Here is an 18,156-nt window from a genome sequence, read left to right as displayed (position 1 = left end):
CTGCAAAGGCGGTAGTTGCGGGGCCGACGTTGTCGAACAAGGAGAAAGGGTCGGAGGCGCAGCAAGCTGATATTCAGAGCACGTCCGAACTGAATAAAATTGAGCCTGTAGCGTTGAAGGCACCAGGTACTGGAGAGGAAATGCCCGACACGGGAAAGTTAGAAGAGCTATCTGCAGATTTGCTCATCGCGCCTACGTCAGATGGACTTAATAGGTTGCTAAAAGTCAGCCGGTCGGCTTTGATAGCCGAGCAAAAAAAAGGATGGCAGCCTAGAAAACATGCGCTGCAATGTCAAGGAAGGTATCGCCAAGAAAAATGCTCGTTTTGTGGAAAGAGGTGGGGTCCTGTACCGGAAATATCTAGACCGCAGAGCAGTGGAGTTCGATAAGCTGATCGTGCCTCAGTGCTACCGTCAGGATCTGTTGCGCTTGTCGCATGGCGGTTCGTGGTCCGGACACCTAGGAGTTAAGAATACTAAGGACCGTCTCTTGCAAGAGTACTATTGGCCAGGGTGTTTTCGTGACGCAGAACACTTTGTGAGGACATGTGACACCTGTCAGCGGGTTGGCAAACCAGGGGACAAATCGAGGGCGCCGTTGAAGTTGGTACCTATCATTACGGAGCCTTTTAGACGGCTCGTTATGGATACAGTGGGACCTCTGCCGGTAACAGCCACGGGGTACAGACACATTTTGATTGTGATCTGCCCAGCGACAAAGTTCCCTGAAGCAGTGCCGCTTAAAGAACTCAGCTCAGTTGAGATAGTCAATGTACTACTGTCCGTATTTGCGCGAGTTGGTTTTCCTGCGGAAATCCAGTCAGATCAGGGCACAGTGTTTACTGGCGCTTTGACGACAGCCTTTCTCGAAAGGTGTGGGGTAAAGCTGTTACACAGCTCAGTGTACCACCCACAGTCGAATTCCGTTGAGAAGCTCCACTCCGTCATGAAGCGCGTGTTGAGAGTATTGTGTTTTGAACAACAAAGTGATTGGGAGCTGTGTCTGCCTGGGGTGATGTTTGCATTAAGGACCGCGCCGCATGCGGCTACGGGGTTTTCGCCAGCTGAGCTGGTGTACGGTCGCTCGCTGCGGTCTCCGCTTCGCATGCTTCGAGACTCGTGGGTAGGCAGGGGCGACGACCCAGTCGTGGTCGAGTACGTGCTTAGGCTCCTCGAACGCTTAAGAAGGGCACAGGAGTTGTCAGGTGAAGCAATGGCAAAGGCCCAGCAGAGCGCCAAGGTTTATTATGATCGGACAGCCAGGGCCCGTCGTTTTGAGGTGGGCGATGAGGTAATGATATTGCGCACATCGCTAAAAAACAAACTCGACGTGCAGTGGGAGGGCCCAGCACGGATTGTTCAAAAACTGTCGGACGTTAACTACGTGGTGAGTCTGCCAGGAAAACGGAAAGCACAGCAAGTTTACCACTGTAATCTGCTCAAACCCTATAGACAACGGGAAGCAGTGGTGTGTATGATGGTAAACGTTCCCGAAGAGCTTCCGGTCGAGCTTCCGGGACTAGGCTCAGTGACGAACAGGGAAGACACTGATCAGGTCATTAGTGACTTAATCATTAAAGCACCGCTGTCGCCTGAGCAGAAAACCGAACTACACCAACTCTTACAAGAGTTTCAAGGTCAGTTCTCTGAGAGGCCTGGTAGGACTTCTGTCCTTACACATGAAATAGAACTTACCTCCCCAGAGCCAGTACGATCCAAGGCGTACCGGATGTCACCCCGCCAGCGCGATATTATGGAGGCTGAGGTAAAGAAAATGCTACAGCTCGGTGTTATTGAGGCGGGTGAGAGTGATTATACCTCCCCTTTGATTTTAGTTGAGGTACCGGGCAAGGAACCTCGTCCTTGCGTCGACTACCGCAGGCTTAATTCCATCACTAAGGATCAAATTTATCCGATCCCTAACATCGAGGAGCGCCTTGAGAAAGTTAGTAGCGCTCAGTTTATTTCCACCCTAGATCTTGTCAGGGGTTATTGGCAGGTTCCACTTACAGAAGAGGCTAGTAGGTATGCGGCGTTCATTTCACCAATGGGAACATTCCGTCCTAAAGTTTTGAGTTTTGGTTTGAAGAACGCGCCATACTGCTTTTCAAGCCTCATGGACAAAGTGTTGCGGCGACAGGAAGAATTCGCTTTACCGTATTTAGACGACGTAGCGATATTCTCCGCATCCTGGTCTGAGCATATGGCACACTTGCGGGCAGTGCTAACCCGCCTGCGCGAAGCGGGCTTGACAGTCAAGGCTCCCAAGTGCCAATTAGCACAGGCCGAGGTTGTCTACCTCGGTCACGTGATTGGACAGGGTCGTCGCCGCCCCTCTGAAATAAAGGTGGCCGCTGTGCGAGGCTTCCCGCAACCGCGCACGAAGACCGATATTCGGTCGTTCTTAGGTGTCGCCGGCTGCTACCAGACATACATCCCCAGGTACTCCGATATCGCGGCTCCCCTGACGGATGCTCTAAGACAAACAGAGCCCAAACAGTAGTCTGGGGCGAGACAAAGGAAAGAGCTTTCAGCGCCCTAAAGAGCGCCCTAACAAGCCAGCCTGTGCTACGATCGCCAGACTACACAAATGGGTTCGTTGTTCAATGCGATGCTAGTGAGAGAGGCATGGGCGTTGTACTGTGCCAACGGGAAAATGGAGAATTGGAACACCCCGTCCTGTATTCTAGTCGTAAGCTGACCTGTCGTGAGCAGGCGTACAGCGCCACCGAGAAAGAGTGTGCGTGTCTCGTGTGGGCCATTCAGAAATTGTCATGCTACCTAGCCGGCTCGAGGTTTATCATTGAGACGGATCACTGCCCTCTCCAATGGCTGCAGACCATCTCTCCCAAAAATGGCCGCCTCCTGCGCTGGAGCCTCGCTTTGCAACAATATTCCTTTGAGGTGCGTTACAAAAAGGGGAGTCTCAACGGTAACGCCGATGGCTTAAGTCGAGGCCCCTAACGTAGGAATCCGCCTCAAAGTTGTTTGTTACTGATGTTTTCTTCCTGAGGCAGGGTTTTTAACATATTGCTTTTGTTTAGTGTTTCAAAGTGATGACGTGCTTTCTAGTGCAATTTTCCCATTTGTGGACGCGTTCTGAGAGCTGCTTGACTACTGTAAGGAACTAGGCAGTAGTATAAAAGGGGAAGGAGCCTGGCAGAGCTTAGTGAGGGTTGTCTCGTGCTTGCTGACTGAGCGGTTGCGTTTCGGCGTAGTTCTAACGCTTGCTGGGAACGAGAACAAAAATGGCAACTCTCCCGAAGTCACTTTGCAGTGTCCTGTGTGAACCTGAACCTGAGAACGAGGCCTTCTCTGTGCGCTGCGCTCAAGCAACGCCGAGGGACGACCGATTTCGATTACGAGCATCATCGAGCGACATCCCTCCGGACAGCGGATGCAGTCCCCTGACCATCGGGATCTCCTTCTCCCGGCGGGGCGGTCTGTTACGTTTCGCCTACGACGCGCGCTATAGCAGGCGCGGATGCAACGGACGCCGGGGCTTCGTTCAAAGTGGCGGTCATTTTGGCCCGTTCAGTGCTGCCGCAACGCCTCCCGCCAAACGCGTCCAGGCAGGTTTCAATGCCACGTGTCTTCGTGTGTGCGTGTGTGTGTGTGTGTGTGTGTGTGTGTGTGTGTGTGTGTGTGTGTGTGTGTGTGTGTGTGTGTGTGTGTGTGTGTGTGTGTGTGTGTGTGTGTGTGTGTGTGTGTGTGTGTGCATGTTGGTGCCCACGCTTGTCAAAGCGCGGCAGTCGGTGAGAGGAGCTCCCCAAATGGGAGGCGAGGAGGTCTGACCGGCGCCGGCCCGGCGGACGCGACACGTCACGTCTCAACATGTCCGTGCGTCGCCGTCTCGTGCGCTTCATCCCGAGCCGTTCCTTCTTGCCCTCGACTCCGTGGGTATAAAGGCAGCTGCCCCGGACGCCAAAGAGAGACTTCGATTTCTTCCGTCGAGTAACGTGGTCGCCCTGACCGGCTGCTCTTTTGCGATGCTAGAATAAACAAGTTGTTCTGTTGGCAGTCGACTCATCCTTTGCCAGGACCTTCGGATGTTTCCAGCTGTGCCCCAGGCCGCCAGGCCAACGCTACCCTTGGGGCTTGCGACCCATTTGCAACATCCCATTGCGTCACTTATGCCTGCTCCGCTGCCAATCTTTCATGTATTTTTTTCTCTGCACCCCGCCAGTATTTGGGCATATTTTTCATTCGATTTTATGTCCAGGCCAAGGAGATACTAAGGCAACAAAAGAAATAATCTAAGGTTTGACGAAGTCTCGTCTGGTCGGTTAGTAGATTCATATGTCAAACGAAAGCAATAACTCGGACGAAATAGGTTGTTGTTAAAATGCTAGTGGCGTTTCGACTTCCCCACGGAAGCCATGTTCACTTAGCTGAAAGCCGAAAGCACGACGCTTAAGCGCGTCGCATTAATCGCCCTAGGCATCTTGCGTACGTGGGCGGGAGATTACCGTCGTTGCAATTTAGCGTATTGTCTGTAGTCTGGATCATCAAGGAGTCAAGATACCGGCGTGACAGGCAATATTTTTATCTTGCGATAATTGCTGCTTGTTCCCAGGCGCTTTTTTGTGTCATTGCTTTCACGTGTTCCGCAAGTGCGTTCGAAGCAATCTTTTTCGTCACGTTGTTCTTGTGATCCCTCAAACAACTTTCACATCTTCCGCTTTCGCAGTCAGGGCAGGAAATCTGACAGACTACGCCAGGAAATTTTTCTTTCTTAAGTTGGTCCTTTACTGCCAGTAGCTGGAGCGTGAGCGACATGCACACCTGTAAGGGCGCAGAACACGAGCCGGAGATTTGCATACGTCTGGCACATATGGGATGGCAGCTCGTGCTCGGCGGCGCAGGGGACCATCCGGTGGCGATGAGCGTGATGACCGTTGTAGAGCGGAATCCACGAAAGATTTGGGGTAGCCGCACTTGCTGAGTTCTCGGTGCACTTGGCGTAGGTTTGAAGCTCGATCATCAGGATCTGATCAAATATTTTAGCACGTTTAGTGAGGAAGGGCACGAGGGAACGTGAGTGACACGCCGGATGAACAGAATAAAAATATAGATATCGACCTGTGTGCTTTTTTTTTCTTTTAAGCCTTGAACGAAGGGCGGACGCCGCGACGCTCAACTAACGTGTCCACGAAAGGAGGGCGGCCAGCAACCTTTTGCTCCACGGTGAAATGGATCGATTCTTCCATGCTATTTATGTGTTTCATGAAAGCAGCCAAGGCGTGCTTCTTGATTCTGCAGAAGCAATCGCCTGTATAACGTATAAAGGCTTTTGGGCGTGCTTCAAAAGAAGACGGTGCGAGTCCGTATAATGGTTCCATGAAAAAGTTGGCGGTTGTCACAGAGATAGATGCACCAATGGCAGTGCCTCGAACTTGTTTGAAGACTTCACTTTGGATTATGAAGTGCTCTCTAAGCAGGACCGGAACAGCTTCACAAAACCAAATGCCTCGATAGGGGTTCTCTCACACTGTCCGTCCTCATGCTCCAACTCTGACCGGCACGCCTCCACAGCTAGATGCAAGAGAACACTGGCACACAGCGACTTGACATCGAAGGATACCATGATTTCCTTATCGTCACGTGAAATCACGCATGATCCAGGCTACAGACAAGATGCTAAATCGCAATGAGGGTAATCTCCCGCCTACGTACGCAATATGCCTACGGCGATTACTGCGACGCATTTAAGCTTCGTGCTTTGGGCCTCCAGTTCAGTGAAAAAGGCTTCCGTACAGAAGCTGGAACGTCATTAACATCCTTTAAAAACATCCGTTTTGATCGGCGTAATTGCTTTCTTTTGGTAACAAAACAAAGAAAGAAGGAAATAAATAAAGAAAGAGAGAAAGAAGGTAATAAAGAAACAAAGAAACAAACAGGGAAAAAAAGGAAAGAAAGAAGGAAAGCAAAAAAGAAAGAAGGAAGCAAAGAAAGAAAAGAAAGAAGGAATGAAGGAAGGAAAGAAAGAAACAAAGAAGGAAAGAAAGAAAGGAACGAAGGAAGAAAATCAAGTGCTGCATTCTCTGACGTTAACGCAAATGCTTCTGGTGGTGTCAGATCTTTTTTCCCAGCAATTGTTTTCCCAGGTTCTTTCAGCAGACGCTACTATTGACGCGGTACCGCATCAACCTGTCTAGCATTGTTGAAAAACTTCATTTCATAGCAAGTGTTGTATTTCGACAATAAAACGTTTTGCAGGCTCCTGTTCCTGCTGGTGCAGGGGAATGAACTTGAAACTTTCGGAAATATTTTTCGGTGGAGGGTCGTAGTATTTGCTTAAATTATCCACTGCTGACAGATAGCTCATAGAGCTGCATTTTTTGGGGCCACTTATCCCGTAAAAGATGTGGATGGCAGTCGACCTAAGCGCGGCAACTAGCAAGGCTCTTTTCTTGAAATCGTCTGTTACTTGGTTCGGTTCGAAGTACACCTCGTCTTTTACGAGGTATTTTATTACAACTGATCTTTCCCTTAGTCGAACTCTGGCAGGTGGTTGCCCACAGAAGAGTGGCGCAAGGCTGCAGGAAGGTCGGAGCACTGGAGGCTCTCGAGAGACCCTTGTTTTAGGCGAATCCCCGTCGCCACTGTTACAGAACGGCTGGCGGCACAGCCAAGTCAGAGCCAGCCGAGATATCAGACCGGGCCAAATAACGTAGTTTATTTAGTGGCTTCAGATCTTATAGCCAACTAAAAGAAGGCGAAGAAAGAAAGGAAGGCTGCAGCCCATACTGGCGTGGCGCTCGGGGATAGCAATGAGTACAGCGGGGCAGGGCACACGTGGTCATGATGGCGAAGTGCAACGGTTCGTAGCACGGAGATATGATGCCGAAGTTGGCCCGGGACCGGGTTAATTGGAGACATATGGGAGAGGCCTTCGCACTGTAGTAGGCGTAATAAGGCTAACGATGACGATAATGGAATGCACTGAGTAGTTAAGTCTTGCGGCTGAGCTTGGAGACTTCAAGGTTAAATGCAGAGTTGTATGGGTACACCAAGGCTACAATAAATTTCGATGTAAAAAGATTAACAATTTTGGGCCGACGATTGGCACATTGGAGAAAAATCTATTAGACTGCCCGATGCCGGCGATTTTTCGCGAATGAGTTCGGAATATTTCAGGAATGCACACTTCAAATGTCTGTTATAAAGCGCTACGTACAGTATCTTCAGTATCTTTTTATTACTTTAATCCAACATCCATCAAGTGAATTATTAGTTTGTGGGGCGAAGGGCGGTCTTTTACACTGTATAAGATTAGAAAATGTATTAAGGAAATTTGCACTAGTAACTGCTAGCTCAAGGAGACAAAGCTGCATGGAATGAGAAAGCTGCTACTAGAATCTCAATAAGACAATATGCGCAAATGTTTGCCCATATAATTGTCGAGATAATTATCTTTATGCTAAACAGGAAGTGCGAAGCAGGAGGAATAGAAAAGTTGCGAGAAATCTTTAGGTGCGCGATGCGTTGGGTGTTCTGCTTTTGGGCAATAACCTGACGCTTTGTAATTAGCCTTCAAGATTCCTGCAAGCTGTATAGCTCTCGAGGGGCATTTCGCAGCTAAAACAAACACATATATCTGGATAATTCAGTGCACGGGACCAAAACATTGGTGAAAGGCCGTCTTGCGGCTGCAGAAATGGGTTGCAGAAGTACTTGCTCTTTGGCCTAGTTCGTTCATCATAAAGTTTAAAGGCGCAAGGGAACGAACACAGAAAGACACTCTTTCTGTCTCTGTGTCTTCCTGTGTTCGTTTCCTTGCGCCACTCAACTTTATGATTACCCAGAAAGGGCCGTGCAGAAATTCTCTGAAAGGACAGTCGTGTTCAAGAGGCTTTCTTCAAACGCTGCAAATTTAAGCTACAATGATTGGCACGAAGTCTAGGTTTAAGGTTGGCATTCATGTCCAGTTTTAAAGGACATAAATTTAATGTGAGGTAACTGTGAAATACCGCTTGGTGAGTAATGTATATATTAAGCGCAATCGTCTAACCTTACGATGCGTAGCAAAATCTTGCTTTAATCTTGCCGCAGATAACCAATGAATTGTGTTTTTGTCACTTATTGTGAGGAAACTATGAACTATTGTACGATAAGTTTATGGACGTATTGAACAGGAGAGTTCTAACCTCCGGCGCGTAGCAAACTGTCCCAAAGTTTGACTTCTGCTCGCAAAAACTGAATTGATAACGAATCGGATATGTTCGTGATAATAAATCGCAGAGCACTACAGATGTCGCAAGGAAATACCTGCGGATGATTTGATTGCTATAATGCAATCTTACGATATGCGAAAAACTACTTTCATAAACAGCAGACCGTTGAAAAAATACCCTGGCGCAAAATTTCTTATTATTTGTCCACTAATAACGTTTTGCTCACCTGGTAGTAAACGTGGAATCCAGGTCGGCTTCTGGCAGCCTGGAGAATTTCCAGCTGGGCTTCAGATACGTTCATTCGTGGGTTTACCAGACTCACAGCCATTTCTCCGTGTGCTTTACACCACGCACTGGGGGATCTGCCTGCGGTAATAATTCAGAGATAAACGCAACACAAGCTTGCTTCCAGACACAGAAGGAAGATATGCACAGTAAGCGGTGGTAAAGGAGTTCCACTGTAAATTATGTAAAATCTGGGCATGGTATGTTGGATTTTGAAGCTTAGAGCTAAAAGCATGTCTTACGTTTTATGCATGTGCAAACTAAGTTTGCTGTCTGAACGAGTCCTGCCTCTGTTTAGTTTATTTTATGTATACAGGGCGTTTCCCCTCACACTGAACGCAATTTTTAAAACTATACCTTTTGTTTTCAGTATTGTGTTATAACGAAGGTGAAACACCTTGTATAGTGATAATGGAGGTCTTGATGCTGTTCCATGCAGAAAGGGACGTACACTGTCAAGGCAATGATAATGCAATCAAATGACAGCGAGCCTAAATTAAAGAATATATTCTCGACAAAACGCAGCCACCCGTTTAGAGCAACGGTAACATAAAACTTCTAAGGGCTCAGATTTGATATGATAAAAAAATAGAAAGCGTTACCTTAAATAAGCTGGCACAAGTAAATCACTTTCTGACACAAGTAAATGACTTTCTTGTTTTTAGCTCGTAGTGCAGAACAGCGATTCTGAACACGAAAGGAGGTCATCGGCACACAACACTGACAAGACGATGCGCGAATCAAAAACTGATTTCATTCATTATTTTGCGGTGCTTTAAATATTACGGCCTAGAAATAAGGTAGCTGGCTGGGGGTGGGGGGAACATGACAAACCTAAACGTCATTGTATTGCGGAGATTTCACATGCGACAAGGTAAATAGAAACAAAAAAATTACTGCATCTTCCTTAATACCGAGTAGATGCAAGCATAAAATTGTTACAGGCATAGCACATCGTTCTCGACAGCTTCATCTGTTAGGGCAGCGCGCTCAGCATCTCTAGCAGATTTTCTTCTCTTCACGTCGAAGCGATCGCCTGAAATTTTGCGGCCATAGGTAGGCAGTCACGGTCCGTGGCTGCCTTGTCACCTGAGTGAGTGGCAGAGTAATCATAGCGCTGTCGGCAGCGGCGAGCAGTCTTTTGCTGTGGCGGATAGCTCGCAGAGCGATCGCTTTCTCCAAGGCGCATCCTGCCTCTTCTTTCATGAGGATGCATTGCTCGGCTTAAGCAGCTGTGACGGTGACGGAATTGAAATGCAATCTTTCATTTGCCATTAAATATAGATGGGGGCATTGTAGAAGGAAGCTATCCTTGTTCTGATTGACCGGTCCACAATCCCTTATTTCGACAGCATCACATATGCAAACATATTCTTCATACCCAAACATATACATGCAAATTTAATATGATGCCGATATAGTACTCATAGTATAAATGTAAACGAAAAAAACAGCGGCACTCATTGCTACAAATGCAAAAGAAAACAACATCAAGGCTGGACAATATTACATCAAAACGAAATACATCTGCCGGACGTCTTTGTAGGATGCCGTGAAGAGATCAAAGCGGACCGATTTATAATAATTTAAAAGCGTTGGTATAGTTTACTTAAAGCCCAGTTTCCAGTAATTTGAACGCGACATCGGTACTGACCAATCCTTGAAGTGTCTTGTAATGTAACTTGGAGTTCTGTCCTGTAATTGGGATAGGTTACGTATATTGTTGGTATTCCTGTGGATTTCCTGTTTTTATATATGACTTAAGCGATGTCTACAGAGATTGCAAGCTGGAAATACACAAGAGTTCTTAAGAAAAGATGATGTGGAAGCAGTATAAGAAGCAATATATCTGTGTCTGAGATACTTTTTCTGTAACAGGTTGATGTGTTCTATATAAGTGGATGTTGTGTTTCCCCATGCTACTGACAATAGTTCAAGTGCGATCGAAAGAGTGAATGATAAAGCAAGCGTTTGATGAGTGTGGGAACAATGTATCTTAAACGACCTATTACAGCAGTTATTTGACATAGTTTGCTTAGACATGCTTGATGTGATTATCCCAGGACAAATTTGCGGAAAAGGTGACACCCAGATATTTGAAATTCTCGACTAAATCTATGCATCGTGAGTTTATTCTAATCGGGCCCACAGCGGCCTTTCCACGTGGTCTCCGGCCTGCGACACTCCATTTAAAAAATTCTGTATCACACTTACCTCGCCTTTCATATTACGCCACTTTCATCTGGCTGCGCGTACCGATGTTCACACCGACGCCAGTGGCGCTCTCTCCGGCGTTGTTCCAGGCCAACAAAATCCCGCGCAGCAAATACGTTGTGGCGTACGCAACTCCTACTTTAACCTCGGCCGAGACCAATTATTCTGCCACAGAAAAGCAATGTTTGACCATCGTCTGGGTGCTTTAGAAATTTCGGCTCTGCTATTACGGGCGCTCATTCGGTGTTGTTACGGACCACCATGCTTTTTGCTGGTTATCTTTACTTAAAGACGCCAGCAGCGGTATTGGCCGCTGCTGGGTTTCTTCAACGGCAGAAATATGATGTCCGCGTCATCTAGTGGCCTGGGTGCAAGCATTCTGATGCCGACACTTCATGCCGCTTGTCGGTGCCGCCTGACGTTCTGTTGCCGCCTGGCTCTTGCTCCGACTTGTCTTCCTTGCTCGTCGGTGAAATAGCTTCAAAACAACGCAAAGGCCCATGGCTGGCGTCACTCACCAATCTCCTCACCAACTGCTCGCCCTCGTCGGTCCCTCACTCCCTTCGTCGTCCGGCGCTGCACTTGGCTCTTTGCGGCTGTCTCCTCTACCAACGCAACCAAATACCAAACGGTCATAGGTGGCTGCTTGTCGTATTTCACTACCTCCGTAGTGCTATCGGCCCTTCCTACCACAACAACCTCCAGTGTGGCCATTCGGGTTCTTTTCCTGCCTTTTCCTGTTGTCGGAGCCATATTGTATTAAATATCCGCATAAAAGACATGTATAATGATATTATTATTATTACTATTACCAAGATAACCGCTAGTCCTTATTGGTAACGGAGTTTGTTCCAAGAGAAGGCAAGCGTAACAGGAGCTGGCAGAAAGTTAGGTGGGCGGATGAGGTTGAGAAGTTTCTGGCATACGGTGGGTGGAGCTGGTAAACGACAAGGTCAAATAGAAAGACATCGCAGAGGCCTTTTCCTGCAATGGGCGCAGTCAGGCTGCTGCTGATGATAATACTAGGAGAGGCCTTTGCCCTGCAGTGGGCTTAGTCGGGGAACTCACAGGCCTCCGGAAGAACGATGTTCCTTTTACCTGGGGCCCCAACTTTGTGGAATCCTTTTCAATGCTCGTCATCTTGCTCACCATACAATCTAATTTAGCCCATTTTCTCCGGTCAGCCCCTACCAAAGTTCCCACCGGCGCCATTGGACACGGGAGTGGTGCACTCTGATTCCATCGGCAGCATGGCAATATCGCTTTATTGTATGCGGCAGCCGTCTTCTTTCGACCGCCAAGCGCAACTACGCCATCATCGATGCTCTGAGGCAATAAATTTCGCTTAAAAAAACTATGCCATCACTGAGCACGAATGATTTGCTCTCGTTTGAGCAATTGCTAAATTCCGCCATTACTTTTTCGGACATCCTTTCTCCGTCGTGACTGACCACCACGTCCTTAGCTGGCTTTCTTCTATCAAGGAGCTCTCGGGACGTCTTGGTCGTTGGGCTTTAAGAGTTCAGAAGTACACCTTCAGCGTAGTGTATACAAGTCCGAACATCTGTACCAGGACGCTGAGCGATTATCACGGCACCCTCTGGATCCACCTGGCTCAAATGAAAACAACATTGCACCTCTTCTCGTCACCACTCCTGATATGCTGAACGCCGCAACCGAGCAGCAAAGCGATCCTTCGTTGCCCACGATCATTGAAGGCCTCTCTGCTCCCCGGCCCGATTACTAACTGCGGCTTTTAGTGCTCGAAGATGGCATTCTGTACCGGCGCAATCTCCACCCTGACCGGCCTGGCCTGCTGCTTGTGCCTCAGCACCTACGCTCATCTACCTTGCGAGAATTCACGACCTGTCAACAGCCGGGCATCTCGGTGTGTCTTGGCCATACGACCGCATCGGCCGCCATTTCTTTTGGCAAGAATTACATCGTGGCGTCCGCCATGATGTCGCCACAAGCGGCATGTTTCAACGCCAGAAAAAAAACGTCTGTAATGCCCGCCGGTCACCTACAGCCAATTGACATACCTCCTCTTCCTTTCTATCGCGTCTGTCTTGGTCTTCTTGGCCCTTTTCTGCCGACCCGATCAGGCAGTAAGTGGACTGCTCTCCCCACCGACTAGGCCTCAAGATACGCGATCACGCGTCCGTTATCGCTGAGCTGCGCTTGAGATGTGGCGAACTTTCTTCTGCACGACATCATACTTCCTCACGGTGCATCACGGAAACTCCTGACTAACCGCGGCCGTGGCCGCTATTTCTTTTCTAAAGCCGCGGACGACATCGTTCGGTTTCGTTCTACCCAGTACATACTGTTCGCAGCCTATCATCCTCAGTGTAATGGACCTACCAAACGCCTGCCTCGAACCCTCACAGATCTGTTACCTATGTACGTCTCTGCCGCTCTTCGCAATTGAGACGAAGTTTTGTCTTATTTAGCATTCGCTTGAAATTCATCCCAGCATGACACTACAGGCTTTTCTCCTTTCGGCCGGCACCCTCCCTTGCCTTTGGAAATATTGTTACCGACCGTCATCGCTGCGACTCAACAGCACGCACAGGGTACCATTGCACGTGCCGACGTTGCCCGCCAACTTGCTCACGCTCGTCTCTCCGCGCCTTATGTCAAGCAGAAGGCCATTTGCGAGCGCCGACACCGGGAGGTCCACTTCTCCAAGGACTCCCTCGACCTCCTGTGGTGTCTCAATCGCCCCGTTGCGCAGTCTCGAAAGCTGCTGCCCGATACACCGACCGTAATCGAGACCTCAGCCAGGTTAACAACTTCACATAGGAGATTAGTTTCACCTTTTCTGCGACGTCATCCACCCGCCCTGTGACTGATATTTTTGTGGCTCGGCTCAAATCTTACCATGTCTCTCATACGTCTTGACCTTAGCACCGGGACGGTAGCTTTGCTGACGGAGATTATGCCACGGCCGTAGGCTTGGACAAAGAAGATGACAAAATGTAGAGCTTCTGTGTAGTCGACGAGGACGACGAAGTGTATTCGGGCTCTGGACCTTTCCTTTCGCCGTAGTTAGCGGCGGGGTAGCGGCTAAGTACCTGGCGGTGTTGCGCTAGCTTGCTCAATTTCTCCTTCTTTTTCTCTGTGCCTGCTTGCTCTTGTCTCAGTGTGATCGGGAGCGGGACGAAAGCCTAATGTCTACTTCTTCTCCCGGCCAGGGGTTTTCCCCTTGGTCGGCTTCTCTTCGTCAATGCCAGCTCCCAATTGATCTCTTTTTCCGCAGTGGAGTTTCCAGCATTCCGGTCGCTTCAGTGCCTTCTGATGAAGGTGCGATCCGACTGAACAACCCAGAGGCAGTACAGACGGCTCTTTAATCCACATCGAAGCACTTCATGAGCATTACTCATGTCCGTCAGTTCGGCAGGGATGGGATTTGGTGCACGTCACCGGATAAGGACTGTATAAAAGACCTGCATAGTCCGGCTTGTTGGTTCATATTGACGGATACGTCATAACAGCGCTAACAGACGCTTGTTTCTGTCTTCTTCTCTCTTCCCCAATCTGTTAGCGCTGGTACGTAGGCTTCGAGAAGGTAAGAAGCACTGAACTTTTGCTTAAGTTTTCACAATTCACATGGCAAGTATAAGCACGGTACTTACGGAGTCAAGCCACTTATTTACAACACGGGAAAAAGCATCGGAAGGGAGCACCACAAAGATAACGAAGAAAGGAAAGGACAACGGACCTGCCCGCGAGTTAGGCTCCTTTGTTCACACCTTCGGCTCGCTTTCAGTCAGACTGTCTTGCTTCTAGCGCTGGTTCCTGCAGAGAAAAAAAGAGGGTAAACATCATTTTCGCGCATACTTACGTAATAACTGGTAAGTAATCATCGCCGAAGAAATACTTACACCCGGGTGGTCACCGCGGGTGGTCAGCAGCCTTATTTCTGAACGACACAGCGTAGGTTTCTCCAGCCAGCTCGCCAAAGGGTAAAGCTTCCCGAGTCAAGTAGCCTGCAAGGAAAGTTTATGTAGCTCTGAAACCTTGCATTAAGAACGGGGGTTGAGAGGTGCGCATCTGGAAGCTGAAGGTATACGGAGCTATTTGATCATACTAGTTGCGCAATTTCTTGATCGGCCCATGAACTGAAATATAAAGACATACTAGGCGCAAAACAGGAGGTTGTTGCGAAAATATTGTTGCGACCCCTGTGGATTGCAATATGAACTGTGTCCAACATACGATCTGCGAAATTATTGATAACCGTGATGGTTCCTGGCCGCGAAATCAGCAGATGAGACGCTGTAACAAAACTTCAGAGATATAATATTCTAAGAAGAAAGTTGAAAAAACTGAAACCAGCCAGACATTTCAGCGCTCCTGAAGTTATATCGACTAACGGGGGCAGTTTTCAACTGCCACGCCTAGCTGGCGCTCCCATCTGCTTGCCTCTGAAAAGTGACCACAGAGATTAGTCAGGTTTTGAAGCGAAGTTTTGCAGCTGGTATGATCGAGCAGCTGTGCTCAAGGCCTCTTCCTAGCAGCTGTACTTTAGCGTGAGATAAGTGTTACTGCGGATGCCATTACTCGTTTCTCTGCGTTGCATTCAAATGCCACTCACTGCTTCTGCTCCTGCGCTTCCAGTACGTCATACTCCTGGAAGAAAGGTCCGTACCTACCGTCGGGTACGTCGTATAGCTGCCAGCACGTCTAATGAACTCTACGGATTCCTTATCTTTTAGCCACGCTGAAGAATGAACTCAACTGAAGCGATCAACAATGTTTTCACACAAAATATAAAGCGTTGCTCACTGGTTTTCAACTTCTGAAATAAACGGACGAAGCGTATATAGCGGGCTATTAAATCACTCAGTCCAAAAAAGTGGAGCTCCAAAAACGGCTGCCCGTGCTCTATATTGATGTTATACAGCCGCAGTGGAGGCGTAGTCAATAAAGAAAAAAAAGCAGTGGTGGCCTAGTGGTTGAGTATCCGCCTAGCATGCGAGAGGTGCGGGGTTCGATCTCCAGCGCCGCCAGACACCCACCCGTGATACAATGGACGCAAGCTTTCCCATGCCTCAACTTAATGGGGGTGAAAATCTTGTGAATTTTCACAAGAAAATCTTGTGAATTTCACAAGATTTTCACAAGGGTCGTTAATCCCACCTAGAGCAAACAACAAGTATGTCTGCCATGGCGCTGTTTGCGTTGCAGATAACCTTGCGCCATAAAAATTTGCTATCGTCGTCATCGATTGAGGTTATCCGGGAAAGAGTTTTTTTTAAAGGCCGCATAAGGAATGCAAACACAAAATCATCCGCTGTAACCAAAATATGGCCATTGAAGAAGGAAGGCCTCTAATAATATAAACGCTTCAATCAGTCTAAATGGCTTGCAATTATTTCTAATGGTGACCTGGCGACGCATCCGCGTGACCCATTTGCTTCAGTCGTGCTTTTATGGGTGTAAGCATTGTTTCATACTAGTGTCCCCACCTTTTCTGCAACGAGAGTGAGGCACTTCTACGCAGCCTTAGCAGACGGAGCGTTCCATTAAACAACCTATCCCGCTTTCTGCAAACTGACGGCTGACGTACTCGCCACGACGTTCGGTTTCACTGAACAGCATCTGACATGTTTTCACTGCTGGTCAACAAACCACCTCTCCACTCCACACGATCTTATTTCTCCTTCTGCCGGCCAAGCAGACTATGCGCACCTCTTGTTCACTCTCGACCATCAACGTTTTTCTTGTCTCAGGCGACCCAACATTAATGCTGTCTCGTAGCCCTTTTCGTTGACAACTCGAGTCCTTGACGGCCGAGGAACGCGCCGAGAAGTACCGAGAAGCAGCAACAGCACCGAGAGGCGGCCGGAGCAGAACGTCACTTTCTTCACCAAAGCCACCAGCATGGGGCCGAAAAGCCGTAGAGTAGTTTTTCGTATATACGCGGCATTACCCTCTCTTTTGCAAAAAGCATCTACCCGACGCTTAAAAAAGATAAAAGAAGAAAAAACAAAACTGAACAATGTTCTGCGCTTAGCCATTAAATATTTCGCAAACGTAAGGCTTCATCCGCACGAGATGGACGATCTCAGGTCTCTGCTGACGGCGAGTAGGACGCGAAATCCCATCCGTAAGAACTTCGTAACTGATGTGCCTTATCTGACAGAGCGCTCCGTAAGAGCCGAAGTACTCCTTTAGTAAACTGCAAAACATAAAACACCCTTTAAGCCGTTTTAAGGTGTCGAACTCGCATCCAGCCTAGAAGGGAGTCTTGTAATTTCGTATACCTATCACGCAGTGTGTTTCGCGAAAGAAGCTCCCCCCAAAATGAAAAAAAAGCTGACGTAAAGGTGTTGTGGTTAATCGCATGCTATCACCGCCGAGCCATTGGCATTTTAGCGCTTTTTATACCCCTACACCCTAGGAGAAAAATGAATGCAATCGGTTCATAATTTTTTCCCACATTTAGAACTTCTATTAAGAGTTCTTTAAATTTACCACTATAAAACCTACATAATGTAATATACCTGTACTACTGGAGCTCTTCATGGCAGCAGACAGGCTGTATGTAAATGCGAAAAACTTTTTCTGACATACAAAACACAATAGTGCAGAACTGTCAAAATATTTTATTATCGGAACAAAACACATCAATAAACAAAGCACAAGAACCATCTACAATGAAATCCTTACTGCCATTCAAGGAACACTAATGCAATAACTTCAAAGAACAACTTCAATACACCTGCTTTTTATTATTGTTCTGATGCTGCAAGAATAAGGTTCTGTTGATTTTGCATCTGTCTCCTAATTTTTCAGCGCAAATACAATAAAAAAATCATCCTTGTGCAGCATTAACAACCAGCTTGGAGGCTTTGACTGTGACGTTGAGTCTCAAGATAAGTGTTCAGATTCATAATAGCGTGTACGCAAAAGTAACGCAGCTTATGTTGAACATCCACAATCCTGAAATTATGGCAGTTCTAGAGTGAACCGAGGTGGTGAGCCTGCTGAGTAGTCATCCTCCCTCGACGAGCAGGTTGTCAGCCACATCAGGTTTTTCTTCGAAGAAAGGCATGTCATGGTGCGAGTTTGTATTTTACTCAAAAAGAGTAAAACATTTCATATGAGTTTACATTGCTCAGTGATTCGAAGAAAATGCCAACATACTGCCCATTAACGAGGTGTGATATTTCGCATGCTAATCATAAGAAACCCTAAAATAACCCATATGGCCGCAAGTGTCAGCTGTTATTCCAGGAACCAATCCAAAGAGGTCATTGTGGTTACAGAGGAAATAGCGCTAAACGGCGGATGACTATTTTATATCAAGTGGTGTCTTCAGTTGATGACCAGGTACGTCTAAATAATGACCTAGCGAGGGTGGTCTTTTGGTGCAACAAATGGCAAATATGCATTAATTTTGAAAAGCCATTTTTATGAAAATTACACACAAGAAAATACCTCTTCATTTTGTGTACGGTACTAACAACATA

The 18,156-nt window shown here is 47.6% G+C and overlaps 1 protein-coding gene across 1 annotated transcript in view; it reads right to left on the bottom strand.

Moving 5' to 3' along the window:
• Positions 1–15,084, bottom strand: part of LOC144106865 (uncharacterized) — a 277,209-nt gene extending 262,125 nt beyond the window's left edge. Inside the window, exons 1-4 of the mRNA XM_077639814.1 lie at positions 14,897–15,084; positions 14,563–14,667; positions 14,400–14,476; positions 8,403–8,542 (exon numbers count right to left, since the gene is read on the bottom strand). Of these exons, the coding sequence (XP_077495940.1) occupies positions 8,403–8,504 (102 nt within the window). The 5' untranslated portion in view covers positions 8,505–8,542; positions 14,400–14,476; positions 14,563–14,667; positions 14,897–15,084. The remainder of the gene's footprint in view (positions 1–8,402; positions 8,543–14,399; positions 14,477–14,562; positions 14,668–14,896) is intronic.
• Positions 15,085–18,156: the final 3,072 nt, after the last annotated feature.

The sequence above is a fragment of the Amblyomma americanum genome, chromosome 10 (assembly GCF_052857255.1).
Source record: "Amblyomma americanum isolate KBUSLIRL-KWMA chromosome 10, ASM5285725v1, whole genome shotgun sequence".
Classification (NCBI taxonomy): Eukaryota; Metazoa; Arthropoda; class Arachnida; order Ixodida; family Ixodidae; genus Amblyomma; species Amblyomma americanum.
This window is presented reverse-complemented; position numbering and strand designations above follow the sequence as displayed.